We start from the raw sequence: 22,446 nt of genomic DNA on the forward strand, positions 1-22,446 counted from the left end.
CTTCCTCTACATCATGGGCTGCACCTCCATTCTGTGTATCACTCTGAATGTTGTGGAGCTCATGTACATTATATGGAAGCAGTTGTGGAAATGTTTCACCAGGCGGTACATCCCTGTGGAGGAGAGTACTCTCTGTCACAGCCAGCCACCTGTTTCCTATTGTCAACAAGTTTGTCTCTGCTGAGCCCACATCTAATACAGACACCAGCACCACACAGCCTGCATCCACTGCTGAAAACCAGCCTGTCCAGTCCTAGAGGGCAGTGACTGACTGAGGCTTGTTCTCATCTCAAAGTGAAACTACAGTGAAACCTTGTTTAACCTGATAAATGAACACTGTTGTAACATATGATAGTATGAGACCCTAATTGCAGATATTAATGATGCTACTGAAAGATGTTATTTCATTTTAACTCCAGACTGCATGAAATTTCAAGGGTTCAGTTCTATTGGAAACATTTATTCTACATAGCTCCATTTAAAATGCAACTAGCTGTTACTCAAATTCAATGCTGCTCCCTTTTGGTTAAAGGGGCATCTGCAATTAATACATAGAGATCATTTTACTCATTATAAGGTGTCTGTTACACTGTGAAGACATTTGGTGTGATATCCTTTGTGGCTCTGGAGGACCTTTGTGTGAGATAATAACCCTGACTCTAACCCGTGATAGTGATATCATCAGGGCTACCTCAGGTCAGGCACAGAGACTACAAATTTTTAATGCAACATTTTTTGTCCTGTAAACTGGGGATGCAGTTTGGAAGATGTGGATGTTTCAGGCAGGTAGGGTCTAATCAAAGACACTATCAAGTTACATTATGGGAAATGTAAGATCCAGTGTTTTTACAGTTTGGACCATTCTAGAGACACACAGTCATTGTATCTTGCTTACTGCTTCACTGATATTATCTTGAGTTATTGCTTGAATACAATCCCTGTGACATACAGTAGCTACAAAATCAGTTCAGGATATCTCAAAAGCAGTTTTGACCAAACAAATAAAATTTATTTCCAATTATCTTCTGACTGCTGTGGAAGCCCAAGATGTTCAATATCAGAACAAGAAACAAAAGGACATAAAGACACAATCATATGAATATATAGGCAAAATATCTTAATTAACCATGAATTGTTAAATAATCCAATACATCTTTAAAACTCAGCCTAAAAATATGAATTTATTGGAAGTCATTTTTTTTGTCATTCCACCAGATTTATTTCAAAATATCATTTTTTTTTCCCCAAAGTCTGTGTTTATTTCCCACCATTTCCCTCAATACAATCTTTATTTCACAAGTTGCCTGCCAGTCAAGACAAATAGGGCAGATACAGTGTAAAGGGACACTGAACTAAGACCAGCTGAGATATTGTCACAATATTACATATATATATTACAGTTACAGTTACCTCTAATATAGTTATACTTGTTTGCATGTAGTATGTATGTCACTCTTAACCTGCATCTGGGTGAATGGGCAGTTAATTAATTCTTCCATTAGCTATAATAGATAATAATTGTGTGTATTATGGAAGCCAGAGGCCAAAGAGTTTGAAAATGTTTCATTGCTGCTCTGTGGTGGTAGACAGTTCATCAAATCATTTGGAAACACTGACTGTTTTCTTCACCTGCTACTGTCTAAATCAACATTTAGCACTGATTATTGTGTGTGATGCATAGTAAAGAAAATATTCTTTACAAATGTTAATGACAAGCATAAAAATAAGTTTAGTAATCCTACTATTTATCTACTTTTTCATTAGTGCAGTTTGTTCAGAAATGTGTCTTGGCTTTGCATTAAAGATCATTCACAATTCAACACAATTCAAATACTGCAAACGTACTGCTGTGTTAAGTGCAACAATAAATTCATACACCCAAACAACAACTAAAACTACATTTGACGCATATCGGCATCAGCCTTTTTTTTAATCTGACGGCCGATAAGAGATCAATTTAAAACTGGATTATTTTGGCTCTGATGCAGCCACGCCTCTCTGTTTGCAGTCACTACTCTGTCTCCAGCATTGTCCCGCCCACAGCACCATCTGATTGGTTACACACAGAGCCACGGCACGGGTAACAGCCAATCAGCAGTCTGTGCATGCACAGTGCTCACACACTGGCGGAGAGGAGAAAAAGTTTTGCAGATGGAGAAGCTCCGAGCTAAGAGATGCTGCTGACCCGGGGAACTCCCTGCACTTACTGTTTTTGTTTGAACTTAAAACAAAGATAAGTGAAAGATAAAATAACATTTCAGTTATATTGAAACTTTGGAAAACTTTATTTACTGTAGAAAACTTTAGGGAGCTATTTACTTGTTTAAGTTTTCATTTAACTTTATAGGACATGCTGCTGAGCCTGGGAGCTCCCTGCACTTTTATTTTGAATTTTAAAACAAAGATGTCTATTGTCTAAGATAAAAAAAAAAACCTTTAACATGTTGCAAATCTGAAAAGCTGTTTAATAAACATATGCTTAAAGGCATTTAAATGAAGTTAAGTGTTGGAGTTTGTATTACTCAAAATCTTGATGCCAATATTTTCACTTTTACTGCAAATGAATATTAGCTCCAAATATCAGTTTTTGGCCTCCTTGACTACTAATAATCAGTATCCATATCGGCCCTGAATAAGACATGTTGGTCTCTCTCTAATTTGAACTTTGGACACTTCCAGTTTTAATGTTATGCTAAGATTTGGTAGCCACAAAGCAAAGCAAATAATTTCCAAAATGCTGCAGTATTCCCTTTAAGGGCAGTTAAACATCTATGAACAGGTGAGGTACAAAAAAAAAAGATTTAAACTGCGGAGTTTAGATATAATCTATCACTAGCAAACATTCCAAATTACATACAAAAAGCTGAAGAGCAATTACTACAAAAAGACCTCTCTCTCTCTCTTATATATATATATATATATATATATATGTACGTGTGTGTGTGTCTATGTGTGTACATTTATAAAAATGCACACATTTATTCAGTGTGTTTGCGGTATCTCCAAATTCTGCAACATAAAGACAATTCACTAAACTGCAGCATAATCAAAATGATGAAACACAATTCAAACAGGTAAAAAACTGTTTGTTTATTAGTAAGACTGCTGGTGGCAGTGGGTGATTTCAAACTTTATACATAACGCACAATAATCAACATCTTCAAATCACAAACTACACACAACAATAGAGGCCATTTCAAAGTCCATTTGTCTGTAAGTCCCACAGGGATAATTAAGACACCCAAAGCTGATGTCAGATTTTAACTATCAACTTTCTGACTTAACAGTCCATAAATAAAAACATGCTATACATACTTCAATTAAAAAAAAGATAAATTGTACAGATCATATTACAGTATAACTTTTTTTTACTGGATGAGTAAAAAAAACTTTCATAAGTAGGGCACCAGTTGCAGCAGATTTAACTCAAGTCCTGAGATTCTGCTTTAAAAAACAACAAAAGGACCAGTTAGTCATTTTTTTCCAATACCACTGTGGGCTGCATGGACTGCAGCTGTTTCAACATAAGGTCAGTGACACCTGAAAAAGCAGCATCTATAATTATTTTAACCTTACTAAGTGATTTCAAATTCCGAAGGTTACTGAACCTGACACAAGTGTCTTTGGTGTTCACACTGGATGTTTTCCTCCATGTTTCTGGCACATCAACTTTCCTTGTGAGGACATGTTCAGACTTATTTGACTGTTCCAGGAATTTTAAGAAAGACATCTCAAATCCCATAGGTTTAAAGGAGGCCAGTGGAGCACTCTGCTCTGTCATCTCCTCCTGCAGTATTGCAGGGCAGGAGTCGTCTGATTCATCATCCTTGCTGTAAACTACATCCATCTTGGTTGTGCGTGGTATTTTCTTGCGTTTCACAATTTTTTCGATCAGTTTTCGTGGACGTCCTCGTTTGCGTTTGAGCATCACAGAGCCATCTGAACTTTCATCATTTGATAATTTGCTGTCAAACAATGCCGCAGGGATCCCTGCTGTGGCCCTTTTGCGTAGGACAGGCTTTGAATATCCATATTCTCCTCCTTCCAGGCCAGTGTCTGTGGTCAGCTCATTGTCTGAAAGGTCAGAGGTGTTGTCTGATTTGGAATCATCACTCCTGATGGAGCGACACTTCTGCCTGGGGAACTTTTTGCAAAATATGAAGTGACTCCTTTGCTGTTCCAGATACTTTTCTGACAGCCCATGTCCCATGTAATGTTTTAATATGCTCCGCTCTGATTTCATGACTGACTCACAACCTTTGATCATACATGGGTATTGTAGAGGAAATTTCTTGGTACACATTGCAGATGCCTCCACTTTAGATTTCAGTGAGGGTTTTCCATATTTTGTCCAGTGATTGTTTTTTGACTTGCTTACTCTCTTTGTGTCACCGCCCCTCTGTATGATCTTTTTATTGCTCTCAATGTTTTCCTTCCCATTACTTGTCTTGGTCATTTGGTAATGCAAAGTCTTTGAGCTTTGTTTCAACCCATCTTCTTTTATCTGTTGATTTTTTAGTTTAGGCTGATACAGGTCGTGATGCTTTTTCATGACATGTCTGAGCAGGTTTGACTTTGTTGCATATGAACGGTCACAGCCTTCAATTTCACACTTGAATGAGCCATTCAACTGCTCAGGTTTGGCCAGCTTTATATCTTTATGCTGTTCTTTAACATGCCCAATGTACTTCCAGAGAGTAGTGAAGGATGCTGTGCATCCTTGGTGGCCACAAGCAAACTTGCCGAGTTTGATGCCAGACAAGAGATTGCCAACCTTATCAAGACTGAATTCATGCAGCTGAAGGTAGTGCTGCAAAAGGTTGGGAACCTCTTGGAAAACTCGGGAGCAGTCTTTGACCTGGCATCTGAATTCTAAAATTTGGGGGATCTCTGCCTCTGGGTCCTCCTCATCATGTTCCATTGTTTCATCCAATCCCTCACTCTGGTCCTGCTCCTTGTTCACCTCCTAATGCTGACAAAGCAGACTGGTGGACAGCCCTGTAATGGAGGATCAGATTATGCTGAATGGTAAAGGCTGCCACACAGCCCTGATGAACACAACGATATGGTCTGTATGGACTCATGGAATCACCGTTGGACTTCTTCTCTTTTGTCTTCTTGGTAATGTCTATGGTTGGCTTAACTACTGACTGCCTGTTAATTGCAGACTGATTGTCGAGAGATGGAGCCCCATTAGCCTCTGGTGTGGCAAATGGAGGCTGAGCGAGAGGAGTTGACACATGGCTGGCAAATGGGCTCCAACTTGTTGGCCACTTGTATGTTGATCGGGCACCTTAGGCAGGTTTCTTTGCTGTCCATGTGACCACTGTTCTGCTGCTGTCCCTGCTTGCACTAACTGAAAGGCTGATGTGGAGGTCTGGGCCTGTGTTGATGGAGTAATTGCTTGGTTGTGCGTGGGGACAGTTTGCAAGGGTTGAATGACTGTGGAACGACTGTCATCTTGAAATTTCTGAGTAGTTATGTCAATGTTAGTTCCTGTATCTCGTGCTCTGTTCTCCAAGGATGGATGAGTAGTCACTGTGGTTTGAGCCACTGGGGCCTGGTTTGCACCAACAGGCCACTTTTGGATAGCAGCAGCTGCAGTAGCATTGGCCAGCCTGCGCTTCATATCTAGATCTGCGATTTCTTTAGCTGATAATTTGTGAGCTGACTGGTAGTGAGTGCGAAGGTTTGAGTTACGAGTGAATGCTTTACTACACCTTTGACACTTGAATGGAGCATATAGGCCATACCTTTTTTTAACCACATTCACCATCTCAAGTGTGTAGTTGTGAGTTTTGGACAGGTGTTTCCAAAGTGCTTCACTTGACATGGAACTAAATGGGCAGTTCTCATTCTCACATGCAAACGGTTTGACGTAAGTAGACAACATTGAGCTACGTGACTGGACCTTTGTGGGTCCTGTCTCACTGTTCATAGGACTAGCATTTTGTTTCACAGAAGCTGGTATCTGATCAGATATCTCTCTGACCAGGTCGAGCCTTTCAAATGCACTTTGAATTTCTGTCATCCACTGCTGCTGGCTGGCAGATAACTGACTGGGTTCAAGATCTGCATCATTTACTGCAATACCTGTGGGGCTCAGGACATCCTGCTGTGGGGTGGACGTCTCCCTGAAACAAGTAAAGCTGTGTGTGTTCAGTAGTCGTTCAATTTCACCAGAGGTTCCTGGGATGATTACAGGATTTTCTTGAATGAGTTGTCCATGACTGACTGAGTCACTCTTTGTATCACGAGACATCTGATGAAGTCCAGATATATTGGAGGCACCACACAGTGGGTCAAAAGTCATGGGATTGTTTGAACTGGCATTAGGGTCGGTACTGCCTGAAAGACATAAGCTGTTTCTTCGTTGAAAGTCACCAGCCAAAATCTGCTCCCGCAGTCTCTTTTTAATATCTTGCTCTGTAGTCTTCCTTTGTGTCTCTGTCTGCTTGCCACTTGTTGTCACTTGGCTAATGTGACTATCAGGTAACACCGTTTGCATCACTGGATTTGAAACTGTATCTGTTGTCTGAATGGTTGTCTCAGAGTGATACCCTTCACTGTGAATTTCCCCAGGAGTCAAGTGGTTTGTAGGTACATTGCCAGGAACAGCAGAAGGGTTTTCAGTGAGGATTTGAGAAAGAAGCGGGTCAGGGAACTCACTTCTAGCAAACGTACCACTGCTTGGCTGAGGATAATGAGTTGTACTATATGAGTTGTCCTCTTGCCTCTCCTCTCTCTTCAACTGGACATTTTCTGTATGCTGTATGACTGAGCTCCCTGGCAAACGCTCACCGGCTCCATAGGCAACACATGGGTTTTGAAACAATGGCTGGGGAGCAGGTGTGGGCACAAAAAGATCAGACATACTGGATTCGGCCATGATTTGTTTAAGGATGTCATCATTTGACTCACCATCCCCATATGCTGGCAAATTATCTTGTGGATAATCGTCAGTGGGGTAATCTTTTGTGACTGTTGAAGTACTTGTTACTGACTGATGAGGCTTTTCCTGATACACAGCAGCAGGATTATAAGACAACTGTGGCTGAGTGGTGCTAACTCTTTGCTCTGAATTGAGGAGGTCAAGAAATGATGTTGGCAGGTCTGTGTTCAGTTCCGACTCTTCATATGGTTTGCAGATTGCACGCTTGGACAAATGACCTCCAAGGGATTTGGGACTATTAAACTGTCTGAAACACCTGCAACAAACAAATTTGCCATCCCTAAGAATAGCAGGCCATTTGGTTCTTCTGTTTCTTTTGGTTCGTTTTTGATTTTCCTGGGTTGTTTTCAGAGAGTGGGCCATTTTGAGATTGGTTGTTACTGCTATTTTGGCCTGCAATGTCTGAGGAGGGAAAACTGGACTGCACATGATTTTGATTCGCCTTTGTTTTTTCTGGTGACTTGGAACCTGAGGCTAAACTGCTCTGCATCTGTGATGTATATGGCGGAAGAAGTTCTTCTGTTTGCTGTGACACTTCTTTTACACCCTCCATGCACGAGGGGAAAACTGACAGGGACCCATTTTCCGTAAGTGGTGACTGCAAGGACTCTGCTGATCTTGTCATCGTTAGTCCTATCATGGAGCAAGATGGGACATTAGGAGGTAGAGCACCTCTGCTAGAATCAACTTGAGGCATCACTTGCAAGTTAGATGGATAGATTTGGGAAGAGCCACAATTTTGAATTTGTCCACTTCCAGGGACTGGGTGCCAATTTTGATTATCTGAAACTTGGGACTGTGTAGCTATTGGATTTGTTTCACTTCCTAACTGAGAGAGAACAATGGGATTTAAAACATTTTCCATCAGAAGTGAAGCATTCTGGTTGTGCGCAGATGAAGAATAGTTAGAGCCTGTGCCCATGTTAGTATAAGGGGGTGATTGGATAACATTCTGCCTTTGAACTCCATGAACTGGTACTTTGTTGCTGTGCTGATTCTGAAGTGAGGTGACAGAATCTGAAATGTCCAATAGATGATGTGCTTGGTGCTGAAGTGTAGGTTATCCTGATTTTAGTTCGACTAACTTTCCATTGCTCATAGAAATCTGGGTGAACTGTTTTCATGTGCTTAGTAACACTTCTGTAAGAGCTGTAGTGCCTTGTACACATTTCAAATGCACAGTGAAATCGCTCTCTCTGTCCTGGAGGGGGACCTGTGGTCGTTGAGGATGTAACAGAGTTCTCTGGTCTGTTTCCAGAAAGCGACTGAGGGGTTAGTGTTGGAGGAAGTGGTTGTGACATTGCTGGCTCTACAGAGTTTTGGGATGATGATACTGTTAACAGACTGCTGCTACACGCTGGCAGTTCCTGACTGGGCAATGGTAAACTGCAGTCAGAGTTGTAACTCATTGACCCAATATTCACATTACTGGAGAACATTTGTGGCTGGCCTTGTAAGACGTGTGTATTACAGCCAAGTGACATGTTACCTAAATTCTGTTCATATTGATGTACTGGTTGATTCTGTTGAGGTCTCATATAATCAAAAGAACCATCTCTCTGATTATTAGGAACAGACAAGTTGGAATTCACAGGCTGAATCACAGAATTATTTAAACTCTGTGTCTGAGTGGTTGAGAAAGGCATATTTTGTGGGTCATGTTTGACTTTGTACTGTCTTAAGGTTTCCACAGGTACTTGTGAAGATTTCAGCAAGCTCTCAATGGACACTGACAGTCTTCCATGATCTGGATTAACAGGATTTTCAGTGTTCCAGTTCTCTTGGCAACTCTCTTTTTTAAGAGGAGTGTGATTTGAAAGCATTTGCTCAATGAGTGAAGGGCCAGGATGCATATTTTGTGAGGTCTGTTCAGAAGATGGGCTTTCCTCTTGAGTAGCATGCTCCTCCTGGTGCACATCCAGTTGCTGTTGTGAATGGAATACCTTTCCACAATCCACAGCTTTACAAGTGAAAGTTTTATAATGTTGTGCCTCATGGTCATACAGTTTGAAGGCCTCATTGAAAATCTTTCCACAATTGGGAAACATGCATCTAGCTTTAAAAACAGAATGTGTTTTCCTGTGTATGAGGAGCTCAGTGTTGGACAAGAAACTTGCCTTGCAGTTCAACTGTATACAGATGTAAGGCTTCACACCACAGTGGACCTGCAAATGATCGTTAAGATGGGTGACACTGACAAAGTGGCGGCGGCAGTACTGGCAAACAACCTTTTTGCTCTGCATTTCGAGGAAAGTCTTTGCTTCCTCGTTGTCCCCATGAGCTTTAACATGTGCAATGAGATTCTTGAAAAATTTGAAGCTCCTTCTGCATTTTCCAACTGGGCATACATTATCCTCACTACTCTCTGTGTTACACCTTTCCACTCTGACCTGAACATTGTGTATAACCCCCCCATTTTGCCCTAGAGAATCACCATTTTCATATAGTTCATTTTCCGTCTTGGCCTTTAACGCTGCAATAACAGGGGCAGCCGTTTTGGGATTAGCCAATTTCTTGTTGGTTTTCATTGCAGTTAGCCTTTCCTTGCATGACTGTTTGACATGTGACGTTACATGGGGAATCAATGTATCTTTTGAGGTAAAGGTTTGAGCACATATAGGGCAGCTGTATACTCCACCACTAAGATGAGTCTGTGCATGGCGTACAATCCTGTGGCCGAGAAACTCTTTGTCACACAACACACAGTACTGCATATATGCCTGCCAGTTTCTGAATCTAGCAGATATGAAACCTTTTTCTCTCAGTTTCTTCATTTCTCTGTTTTTCTGTCTTTTGTCTGTGATGTCTTTTAGTTCATACGTACCACTGACTAAATGGTCTGGGATATTCTTAAGCCCCTCCTGACTGAAGAAGTCTTCCTCTTCCTCAGGGCTTTCAGTATCATTCAGCAAGTCAATGGATGACACTATTGAAGCTTCTTCACCCATCAGTGCTAGACAATGACGCTTAAGTGTTTTCCAGTCCCAGAACTCTGGGTCAAAAGGCCACTGGGTCTTAAAAACCAACAGGAGCTCGCAGCGCAGTGAGTTGGGAATGGGCATATTCTCCTCCTCTAGTTTTTGATCTGGTTCATTGTAAAGAGTCTCCACAGCGTAGTAGGAATCCACTGTGGGCTCCAGGAGGAACTCAGTCAGCTGGCAGGCTCGCTTGACTTCTAGGTCATTAGGAAGCAAACAGGAAATAGTTTTACACACAGTGGCCTTGGTATTTCCATCATCTGATTCCATTCGCAGAGCCCTTATGCACATTTCAATGCACACTGGTAGTCCAATGCTGTCAATCTATGAAAAAGGGGAAGCTGAATCATTAAAACTTCCAAACATATGAAACAAAATTATTCTGAAATTCTTAACAATTAATAAAGCAAATACATTTTTAGAAAAGAAAATCATAACTATTAACAGTATTTGGCTGCTGGTAGGTGTTAACTTCTCAATAACATATATTGAAGAGTTGAAGCTAGGTCACCCCAAGTAATGGTAAACAACATGAATTAAAGCTGACCATGGCTGCTGTTGTCTATCCACACAAAGCCTCCTGTCAAGCCTCCATGCAGTGAGCACTTGATACTGAAGAGATAACTTGAAATTTGCGCCAACACAGACTAACATAAATGTATTGGACACTATGTGGGGGAGTGGAATGATACATAATAGTTGAAAGGTAAATGGTGATGATAACTTTTGTTTATCAATGGGCCTGTAGTTTGATAATACTTTAACAGTTTACTGTTAACAAACCTCTGATTGGATGACCTTGATGAGGAACAGGATATGGTACACGGTTTTGGAAAGTAAGGACATCTGGCGGCATCTGTCGAGGAAGGCCTGCTCTGATGGCTCCAATCGCTTTAGCAGTTTGCTCCAAAACAGTGTGAGCTCCCTGGTTTGAAGGAAAGGGAAGGAAGGGAATTCAACAACTTACAACATACAATAACACAAACACTTTACAGAAGAGCTGTATAAGCAAGAACATTGTGGTAGCACTGACAACACACAGTGGTAGCACTGATAACACCTCAGTGATTTTGTGCAAGCTATTCATTGTGTGCTCTGTTGGATGATTTGAACTCAATTTGGTTTGATGTTTTTTCATATCAGCATCATTTCATATTTTACTAGAAAAACACAAATTATGACAAAAGATGTCAATAGTTATAATATAACAAATCTGTTTATTCAAGTACAAATGCATAAATATATGTTAGGGGAATAAATATACAGCTATCAGGCTACTTAACATCGACTGTAGTCATTTTAAATAAGTAGCTCTTTTAAATGATATTCATTAAATTATGCCTTGTCTATTTTATTTATTTCTTATTTATTTCCTATTTTGTATTTCTTTTTTGTGCAATATATATTTTGAAAACTGCAATATATTTTATATTTATACTGTCAATGTACCCCACTTGCATAAACCTTGTGTGAGTCAGTGTGCACAGGGCCACACAAGGGGTCAGTGTCCTTTACTCGTCTCTGATACAGCCAGCTATGTATATTTGTTTGTGTGTGTTGTTCTTCTCTTGTGGTTTGGGTGGTTTGCTAAACTGAGGTAGGTACTAGGTATAGAATTGAAGTATCATGTGAGAAAAAAAGGAAATCCAATACAGATGAGCATCAAATGGTGTGGCTTTTGTTTTCTTACCAAGCACAGTATGTATCTCCTTGGAGAAGCTGCCGCCTGAGGAAGGCTGAGCATAAGCTGAAAGCTGCAGTTTCATCTCCATCTGACTCCAGATTGCAGATCATCTCTAATGCATCTCGGCAGTCCTCCTTTGAAAGCTGTACAGATTGATGCCATGTATACAGTAAGTTAGTTTTTGGAAACGATGAAAATCCCCTTAAGAGAATATCCACAAGCTGAAATTCATCATCAACTATTTCTGAAGTATTGTGAGATACCATAAATGCCTCCAATGTTGACAGTCTCACAAGCTGTTTTTAAGTGTAGTCTGCCATCTTGTGGATAAGGAAATTACACAAGAAGGTCTTAAACGTGAGAGAGACTGAATCAGACCCGGTAGTGCGCACAGCACAGAGAACAAGCAAGAGGGAGGTATGAGGCAAGGTGCACTGCACTAAACAATTTTCTTCTTAGAAGGATGTTTCAATACATTTACAAATCTTGATCAAATCACTCTCACATTTTATCCCTGAAACGCATTGCAGTGCAAATGCTACTGTGTTAACATTAATTACAAACTATGTGACCAGGTTCAAGGTAAGATACATTAGAATTATTTCTAAAATAGCATCGGTCCCATACAATAATAAGAATGGCTTAATTAAATCATTATAGTAAGTACCTGATTGACAATCATACATACTTAAAAATTAAAATAAGGCTGCATAAATGAAAATCCTCAATAATGGTTCATATTGGGACATTAATCACATGAGTTTTTGGTTTATGAAAATCCTGAAAATAGAGAGGAATGTTGTCATAAGTGCTTTAAGCAATTATCAAAATTGCTGCCAATTTACTGTGGGTGCATAACAGTGCAGCCAGACTGATCCTGACTGATTCTCTCTCTCTCTCTCTCTCTCTCTCTCTCTCTCTCTCTCTCTCACACACACACACAGGGTTAGATCTGTTTGTAAGACCAACATGTTTGATGTGTTTCCTCCTTTAGCAGCCATTTTTGATTCTTTTGGCGCACTGGATATTCATCCTTGAGCACAACCCCATGTGTGTTTCTCAGATATCCTAAGTAATGCCATGCTGCTTATTTCAATTTCTTTTTCAGAGAATGGAGATTGGTAATATCTGTCTCTCTTCCCTCTACCACTTTATCTGTTGCATATGTGCGTGTATGGGTGTGTGCGCAGGGCGCTAGTTGCAGAGTCTGACAGGCAGAAATGTGAGTGAGATTCTCCATTCAGTTGCATTTTTTTCATCATCATCACTGCATCAATACCAGCAATACACAAATGCACATGGTATGATAACAATCAATTTTCACATAAAGGTAGACCATGAAACTGGGATAGAGTTGGAACCCTATTGTTGAGAGTTGCACATGCTGAGCTGTAGCAATCACACCAAAATGCACATAATACAGATATGTGCGTCTCTTTATCTGTGACCCTCTTCAACCCCCGCAACACATACACAGAGCTGCTTTAGTTACCTAAACATGCTACAAGTTATTGTTAAATTTCAAGTCAGTTTGGTTAAAAAAGAGAAATAATACAAAGACATGACACACCAGGATCTGCAAAGAGTGCAACAAATCAACGGCCACAACAATCTTAAACTTTGAGAAGTGTAGAGGAAGATGCTGGTGGTGAATAAGTACTCTTGCCAATGAAAAGCCTTACATATAATAGATCAGTAGTGTGCACTGATAATAGTTCATCTGTGTGACATAACATGAAAACTATTATCAGGTCTGATCTGCTTCTTATCGACTGATTTCAACAGTTAGATTGTGTATTACAATAGTTCAAATAACGTATTGCAGTTCTCTGCGAAACTTACCTCGTCCATAAGCTGATCCTGATCTGAGGTAGCACAGAGGCAGACAAGGTACATCTGCTTGAAAGGTCCTTTCCCTTGGAGAACAGGACACTCAGAGCATGTCTTTGCCAGCAGTGCAGCCTTCCCCAGCTGCTTTTCCTTCATCAGCTGCTTCACTCTCATCTCCAACAGGACCAGCCCCTCCTGCATCAGGAACTCCTCAACTGAAACCAGTGGCAATATTTATATAGCTTTTATAAATTATGTTTAATGTGCAAATGTAGGAACTTAACAAATGCTGGAAATGACTAACACTGTTATCTTTCTAGCAGCAGCTGAGAGATTTATTGATAATAAATAAATGCAGCTTTACAGCTCAATCTGTATTCCATTACAGCATTTCCTATAATTAACATTAAATGAATCAATATGATGCATGATTAACAATTTTATCAGGAGATAAATATCTGCAATTATAGATATCTATTATTATGACAAATTTCTTAGGCAGATGGTAGTTGAGCCACTGTAAATATCTTTCTTAATAAAATCTACAGCTAAAGCCTTTTATTACAAAATCTCAACAGTGAATGAAGACCAAACTTGGGACAGCATACAATCAAGTTTCTGACTTTTCAAGTTTCTTCTCGTTTTCAAACCTCAATTGCATGGTCAGCTTGATCTAAAGTGCGCATGGAGTGAAATCAATGCAGGCTCTATCTGCAAGAAAAGCCATCGGCATATATTTTACTTTGCCTGCACAAGCCTACAAAGGCCTGCAGCAGCAGAGAGTCACTACAGCATGATGCTGCCGCCACCATGCTTTACGTTCATTATAGTGTGTCTCTGGTTATGTGAGATAATATGACAAACATACTATTCATAAGTAAATTTTCTTCTTCAACTTACACATATCTCACATATAAGAGAAAAGAAAGCAAATATATTTCTTGTTTCCAATGTGAAAAATAAAAATATCTAAATTTAATAACTTTGACCCAATATTTTGACTTTTGAAAATTAAATCATCCCAGTTCTTAACAATATAACAGCTCATGATGCTATACGACTCTACTACTGGAGATACTCAAACAAAAACGTACATTTGCCTCCCTCCTTTCACTGTGAGTAAGAATACTGTCACACAGAGCTGCAAACTCCTGAAAATGAGTGCAAGAACTCACCTTGGTCTGTCTGTAGATTTTCATTGGACAGAAGGCCTTGCAGGACCTTGTTGGTCCAAACACCATCATACTGGCCCAAACCAGACAGTAGGGACAGTTGAGTGAGTCCATTCTCTTGCAGCTTACTGTGAGCAAACTATGCACAACAGGAAAACCCCATTACTTGAAGTCACAAGGTATGTGACAATCTGATGTTTGAGGCTATGCACTCAAGAGTTTTGGTAGTGTCTGAATCACAAATGAGAAATAAGTGTAAGGAAATTTAATGAATTTGTTAAAGGCTGTGAATCATGCACATGATAAAGAACATTTAGTTTGAGGTCCCATTTCCTCACTTGAATCTGATTGATTTAACAACACTGCTTAGCACAGGTTGTGGACATTTTGAAAGCCAAGCCAAGACATTTCAACTTAAAAATTTTAGGGACGATCAGTACGGTGTTTCACACAGTGTAACTTTCATAGTGTATAAACAAAGTAAGTTGTAGGGAGACAGTGCTTTGTCATGGGGTACAAAACTTATGTTTTTGTTCTGATCTTTCATAAAATGAGAATCTACCTCTTTACCTGCACAGATGACTTGAATTCTTTCCACAAGCTGCCTGGAACATCCTCCTTCAATGAGAGCAAAAGCTCCACAAAACTCCTACAGTACAAATAGAGAACATGACACTGATTTTCCCTCAAACTTTAAATATGAAAACAGAAACACTGATAGACTTAACAGGAAAGTTGTAATTTTGCTTTTGTTACATGGCTGCATTCAGCAAAATAATAATTGATCATGAGGTTAAACCCTACATCTCATCCGCAGTGAATCACATTTTAATGGCACTTACAGTGACAGCCTCTCAACCACAAGAGGAACATTTTCACACTGCAGGGAGAGGTATGGAGAGGCCTGGGCGTAACTCAGCAGCGCAACTATGTACACTTCCACCAGTGGTAGAGGCTCCTCCTCTATCTTCCAACGGCCTGCATACTCCAGCAGTGTCTATGAAGCGGGAAGAACAGTCATTTACTTACCACGCAACAATTTAAAGAGACACCGTCTGTACTGAACCATACATATATATAACTTGTGTGACTTTGTACAGACAGCTGGGTCCTTTGCACAAAAACTAATACCTATATGGTTACCTAGTGCTGATAATGATGGTAATGATGATGATCATGGTGGACTGTGGTCTCTCTCTGTAAATATAATAATAGGAAGAGTACGGTCTAGACCTGCTCTGTATGAAAAGTGCCATCAGATAACTTCTGTTGTGATTTGGCACTATATAAACTGAACTGATTTTACTTGACTGAAAAGACATGAGAAATGAGCACCACCAAAGGACTCTACATATACGTTTATTTTTTAGGGGCACTACTGCCCCTAAATGAAAAGATCCATTGAGGTGATGGCTCAACAGAAGAACATGTCAGATTTCACTCCTGGCAGCCAAGAACAAGAAACTGAGGCTGCAGTGGGGAAAGGCTCACCAAAACTGGACATATGAATATCAGAAAAGCATAGCGTGGTCTAATTAATCTGGACTTCTGCTGTGACATGTAGTCACAATTTGGCGTAAACAACAGAAATCCAAGCCTTGTGTCAGTTCCGCTTACTGGCATAATGGTGTGGGAGGTATTTTCTTGGCACGTATTGGCCCCCTGGGCACTGGTTAAATGATGATAATGTACCGTGTCACAACAAAAGTTGTCTCAGACAGGTTTCATGAAGATGACGTGAGTTCAGTGTACTTCATTGGCCTCCCTGGTCATCAGATCTGAATCCAACAGAACACCTTAAGGATGAGGTAGAATAGGAGACTCACAGCATGTGCAGAGCTCTGACAAATCTGCAGCAGAACTGCATGATGCTATCATGTCAACAAGGACCAGAATCCCTCGCTGTCCTGTGCCCAGCCAAGAGTGTCGCAGAGAAACACTGATTTGTAACATGAAACTGTTTTATTCCATGTTTTTTTAAAAACAGATTTTAATTACTATTATTAATTAACTGCTCTGTGGATAAGAAAAGAAGTAAAGAAAAGCTCCTGAGCAATGACTACTGAAGGAATCCTAATCTAAAAACAAGCTGAACATCTAGAAGCAAACTAAGCTAATGATAGCAGCAGCTCAGCTAAAAGCCATCAGAACCTTACTGATGTCCTCTGTCTGCTGAAGAGCTCCACAAAAACACACATTTTTAAAGTGAAACTACCATATTCAATGTTTTTTTTCCAGTATTTATTATCGGTTCTGTTTGATTTGGAGAGGATGAGACCTCTGAGGATAATTGAACATGATATCAAGGAATGCCTTGAGGGTCAAGGTCACTGTGACTGCACAAAGCTCATTTGTGGTTGTAAGAATTCACATACTACTTAAGGCTCTAATTCTTGTTGTTGCTGTTTTTTTCTTTCGTTCAGTAACAGACATTTTATTTTAGTATTCTGTTTATACAAAATTGGCTCATTTACATTTATTTCGGAGGATATGGGGAGTTAACGCATCATGAATTTTGCAAGACTTATTTTTTTGCATTGTCAAACAACTCGTACAACTCATTCCATTTCATTTGTAAGTTTAGATTTCTTCAGTGTTCATCGTTCAGGAGGTTTTTACTGTGAGACGAATTATCTACAGAGGTCTCATTACCTCCAAAACAAACGTACCAGGTAATTAAAATCGGTAAAAACACTGAATAAAGCAGTTTCATACAAAAAAATCAATGTTTCTCTGCGCTGCGGACACAGGACACTAAGAGGGGCTGTTTGCTCAGCTTGTTGCTCTGTTTACTTAAGATCCAGACTTCTGATGACAAAAATCCTTCATCTGGTTTAAGATTATAGTTATAACATTATGCGGTAACGTGACTTGAAACATTAAGAAAGTAGTCTGCTGAAAATGTCTGGCCAACAGCTGGCGCTAGCGGAAAACACTGAGGATTTGTTGCACTTAAAACGCTCAAGTGACAGCAAACAACAGGAACAGATAACAAATAGCTTTGGGGACTTCATTGATTTCAGACAATATGTTTCCTCTTAGCGTTGTTGAAGGAGTGGAGCTGTTAAAGGCTTATGGAACCTGAATACACCACGGAAGACCATTACTGGTCAGATTGAGAAAAGGAATGAGGCAGCTACAGCTCTAAAAAAGAACTTGACGGAAGCCAACAAAGTAGCGATAACAACTGATGGACAGCATGGACGGCTCTTACATCAGAGTTTTTCACTGTCACCTGCCGTTACATGGGCGGTGACAGGAACATTTCCGGTTCTGTTCTCCAGACTCGCTGCACAGAGACACACTGCTGACAACATCACTGCTTAGTCTGAGGTGCATTGTTGATGAGTGGGGCTTGGGAGGTAAAGTTAGTGCATCTGTACACTACACTGCAAAAAACATGACTTGACATAACAACATATTATTTTGGTTTGGGTGGAGGGCACATCTTAACAATCACGTCATGGCTATTTGACTAATCGACTTAAATTGGCTTGATTAATTGACTTCAAAAAGTAATCAAAATGCCCATCCCTAATTTTAAGTTATTCCTTACCCTATATATGTACTACATTTTCTTTGTTCCTTTGTCAGTCTCTCTGGTAGCAGTAGTGATAATAAAGTGTCTTCATTAAGAACTGATCAACTCCTGAACATTACTGACACATCTTCTCAACAAGTCTTCTCCTTTGCTGACATTAAGTTGGCATCCCGGTCATAGCATAGTTATGAAATCATACTCCACCACAGAGTGTCTCTTCTGCCGGGCTGCTGACAGTGTTGTCAGCCAGATTGGGCGGCTGTGGCTTAGGAGGTAGAGCAGTTGTCCACCAATCAGAAGGTCGGTGGTTCGATTCCCGGCTCCTCCAGTCTGCATGCCGAAGTATCCTTGGCAAGATACTGAACCCAAATTGCCTCCGATGTGTGTGTTTCACATCGGTGTGTGAATGTGTGTGAATGTGTTTAGAAAGCACATTAAATATAGAATATGTGCTGTGTGAATGTGTGTGAATGGGTGAATGTGATCTGTAGTGTAAAGCGCTTTGAGTGGTCGAAAAGACTAGAAAAGCGCTATATAAGTACAGTCCATTTACAGTCCATTTAACTTGCCATTACAATGGTAGCTTTAGCTGTGTGCATTCCCATGATGGGCATGCAACTCTCAGTAGACAGGCAGGGAGTTTCCAAGCAGCCAACAGAAACAAGCATCACTGCCCTGCCTCATACTGCCCTCCATCATCGTCTCTATTAACATCATAGTTAGTTTTGTGATTCAGCCACATTAAGACAAGACTTGGTTGTAATGTTTACAGCCTGCCACATTGCCCTATGTGTGAACTGCAAGGCAGCTAAAAAGAGTAATTATTTGTCAACTAACATTTTGTCAGTCAAATCAGGTAAACAGATGCATCGAATCATCAACCTTTACGGGGCAGCCCTAATTTTGTGTCCGTATTCTTTATTTCACTACATGAACATTTTTGTTATGTTCAATAACTTTGGACATTTCATTAAATATTCTGATTATACAAAATTGGTTTGTATTCTAAATTCTGTACCTGCCAATAATTTTGACCAAGACTGTATATATAACAAAGCAAGAGATGAGTCTGAGATTGCATTCTCTATTACAGGCCTAAATCATTATCCTGTTGTTTTTGAAGATAGCACATTAAGTTAAATGGACATTGTCTACATATAATAAATGTGTGGTAAGTCTGGAAAATCCAACAGCCAGTGAATCAATTTCTCAAAAACTAACCTCAAAAGAGAAAGTATATTTAAAAAAAAAAATTCAAAGGCTTTTCTAGATCATTAATGAAAACTACAGTGGTGCATCTCCTAACTGTATCACAATTTTGTAATTGAGAAAAACTAATGAGTAGTTACATTTCAGCATAGGAGAAACTTTTTTGCGTAATACTGCTTGTTGTTGTGCATCAGCAGCCCCTCAATAACTTTTCATGTTAAACTCAAATGACAGTGTCCTTACAATAATCTGAAATACTGAAATTCCAGGTTCACTGGAATGCTAGTGTGGCTACTATCAAAGAACCTTTTAACTATTTCATGACTACAACAAACTCTCAGCAGTAGGAGACTTAGTGAACAGTCATCATATCATCACTATCAATCAATAATGTCTCAAAATCCTCCTCATGACCCTACTACCAAAATACTTTGGAGGACACCACTATCATTTTAGATATGCATTTGAATGACATAACCCAGTGTTACACTTAGTTTCGTTTCTGGAGACAGTGGACACATTTCCGTTCTCCAAATCCGTTGACCAAGAAGACCACTTGCTTACCACGGGAGTCGAGATGCTTGGTGCAGATCCGCCCTCCTCGTATTCTCATATGCTCGCATAAATCTCAACATGCATCTCTTTAGCTACTGGAATATGCCAATGGTTTACTACTGGTCAAGGTGCAGGACTCAAGATAGACTAGGTGTAATACATGCTTTACTGATTCCACTATGTAATTGTGGTGGAAAACAGCATCTCTCTTCTGTAAAAGTGTGCGTTCCATTCGGCACGTACACACACAAAATTCATCGCGGGAATCGCTGCCTTAACAAATTCGCTAAATTTTACACAAAAACATTTCTAAAAGGCTACGTAGTTGTGCACCGTTAAATTAAGGACAGTGCTTATAACAAAGGGCATCACAAAGCAAGATCAGTTGGTTTTGCTGGCTTGAGGGCTCAGTTACAAACCGGAGACAATTCGCGAAATGTGTCTCACAAGCACGCGCACGTAGCCAAACATACAAGGCTAAAAGCTAACGTTAGGCTAACTACAGGTACAGCTGAGTGGCTGCAATGCTAACGTGTAACTGGGAATTTTCACCACGCTGGGGGAAACTGAAAACAGGCAGCTATTGGTCTGTTCTAACCAGGCTACAATTGATATCTGGAGGTTTTTTTTAACGCCAATAACATCTAGGTTAACTACTTCCTACAGAAAAACCTATCAGCTAGCGTGTGCTAGTGGCTAACTAGCTGACCTAGCCGTGTCAGCGGTCAGATTGAGTTCAATTTTGATGTTCTCCTACGCCGATTAACGGTACTTACCATTGCACATACTTTAAACCTGTTACTGGGTAAAACTATAGTGCAGTTCATCCAAGCACACTTCGGATCTGATATCAAACCTTTCACTGAATTCTCCAGAAGCTAGGACGTACCGTTATTGTCAGTGCAAGATGGCTAGCTTGTTGACTAAAGATGTGTGGGGACACTCACCCTACAAAACTCTTGGCAATACTCAGAAGAAGACTGGACCGAAGAGTCGTCGCTTTCTCTAACCACAATTTCTTGCAGCTCTTGTAACCGTTGTCTAAGTTCCCAAATCGTTTCACTAATACCGTTCTCAGGACTACGGTCCTGGTCGGCCTCCTCGTCCGCCATCTTCACAGCCAGCTCCAGCGCGTACCACTACCGCGTCGCTACGTAACGGCGTAAGAAGAGTACGTAGTGATGCAAATGCTGTCATGCAGACTTTTTTTTACCGTAAAGAATTAAACTTTCATTCTGCTAGACTTAGCGTGTCTTACGAGTGTATGTCATTTTCATTAATAACATAACGGAAAGGAACGTAATAATTGTTCAGAAGAGTGATGAGCGAAATGACTTTATTGTACTTCCCTTTTTTCAAATGAATGTATGCACTCTCGTTTTATTGGCTGTCCAATTGTCTGTATTATTTAATCTGATCTGTTTCATAAAGGTCTCCCCACTGCTGGGAGTACAGTGATGGTGGAGAAATATTGAGAAATGTAAGGATGAGATACATACAACATACATTACACATAGGCTACACAGTGCCCTGTGAAGATGCAGCCATCGGTCACTCCAATAAGTGTTAGGTTACTGTACTTCATTTTGTCTTAAAGTTCATTACATTTGAGAGGTTATCATCACACTTACGCTCTGGTAGGCTATTTGAATTAACTGTTTGTACGCTGTTAGCCCAGATTTTATATTTACTTAAAGATTTAATCACAATACACTTAAACAATCTAAGTTAGATGCCATTACTATACAATCCTGAGTAAATTCTACTAATCTATAGACACTGGCTAATGTATGAATAATTTTGAGTCAAATGACCTTAAATTACTAATTAATTAATAATAATAAACTAATAAGTTTTTGTCACGCTACACCTCTTTTAAATCCACTGAGTTATGAGAGGCCCTCGCAGTTGCAGAATACTGGACCATCTGCTTTTAAAACTATTGGTAAGTTTTTTTGTTTTTTTTCACTTTCTATATTATAGCTTACACATACTCATTCATACAAATGTACAACCAGATAGATTATAAAAACAAAAGGAAAGAAAGAAAAAGAGAAAGAAGACAACATCAAACAAAAATCATCCACTTTTTCGTTTGACAACGCCACTTTGTAAAGTGCAAAGAAAATTAAAAAATTAAGTACTGCGAGATTTTGATGAGTGACAATTTGTTGTGGCGTGATGCATGACGGGACGTGAATACTCATGACCGCGACTGCGTTCATGGTTCAACGCATTGATCAAGTCCTCATGGACTATCTGGGGAAATAAACGAACATTACAAGTGAGTTTGAATTAAATTAACTTGGACTTAAGTGCATTGAACTTAAGATATTAACTGTAATAACTATGCATAACAATTGACCTTGTAAATTATTTTAAATTAAATCAACTTGGAATTTAGTGTATTTAACTTAAGGGTGTTAAGTACAACAATTGTGCAAAGCAGTTGACCTTGAAAAAAAAAAAAAAAAAAAAAAAAAGTTGAATTAGTTGAATCAACTTAGCATTTAGAGTACTGACCT

The 22,446-nt window shown here is 39.7% G+C and overlaps 2 protein-coding genes across 2 annotated transcripts in view; one reads left to right on the forward strand and one right to left on the reverse strand.

Annotated features, from left to right (window-relative positions):
* LOC108899331 (gap junction beta-7 protein-like) overlaps positions 1–22,446 on the forward strand; it is a 494,318-nt gene that overhangs the window by 1,129 nt on the left and 470,743 nt on the right. The gene's annotated exons all lie outside the window — the stretch shown is intronic.
* LOC108899319 (zinc finger protein 292-like) lies at positions 3,076–21,064 on the reverse strand. The gene is given in 12 exon segments (XM_018699709.2): positions 3,076–4,966; positions 4,968–5,219; positions 5,405–7,289; positions 7,291–7,979; positions 7,981–10,254; positions 10,714–10,855; positions 11,621–11,757; positions 13,457–13,659; positions 14,620–14,755; positions 15,187–15,265; positions 15,459–15,613; positions 20,869–21,064. Coding segments are annotated over 12 exon segments (7,614 nt in total). The 5' UTR covers positions 21,034–21,064; the 3' UTR covers positions 3,076–3,469.

This window comes from Lates calcarifer, linkage group LG7_1 (assembly GCF_001640805.2).
Source record: "Lates calcarifer isolate ASB-BC8 linkage group LG7_1, TLL_Latcal_v3, whole genome shotgun sequence".
Classification (NCBI taxonomy): Eukaryota; Metazoa; Chordata; class Actinopteri; family Centropomidae; genus Lates; species Lates calcarifer.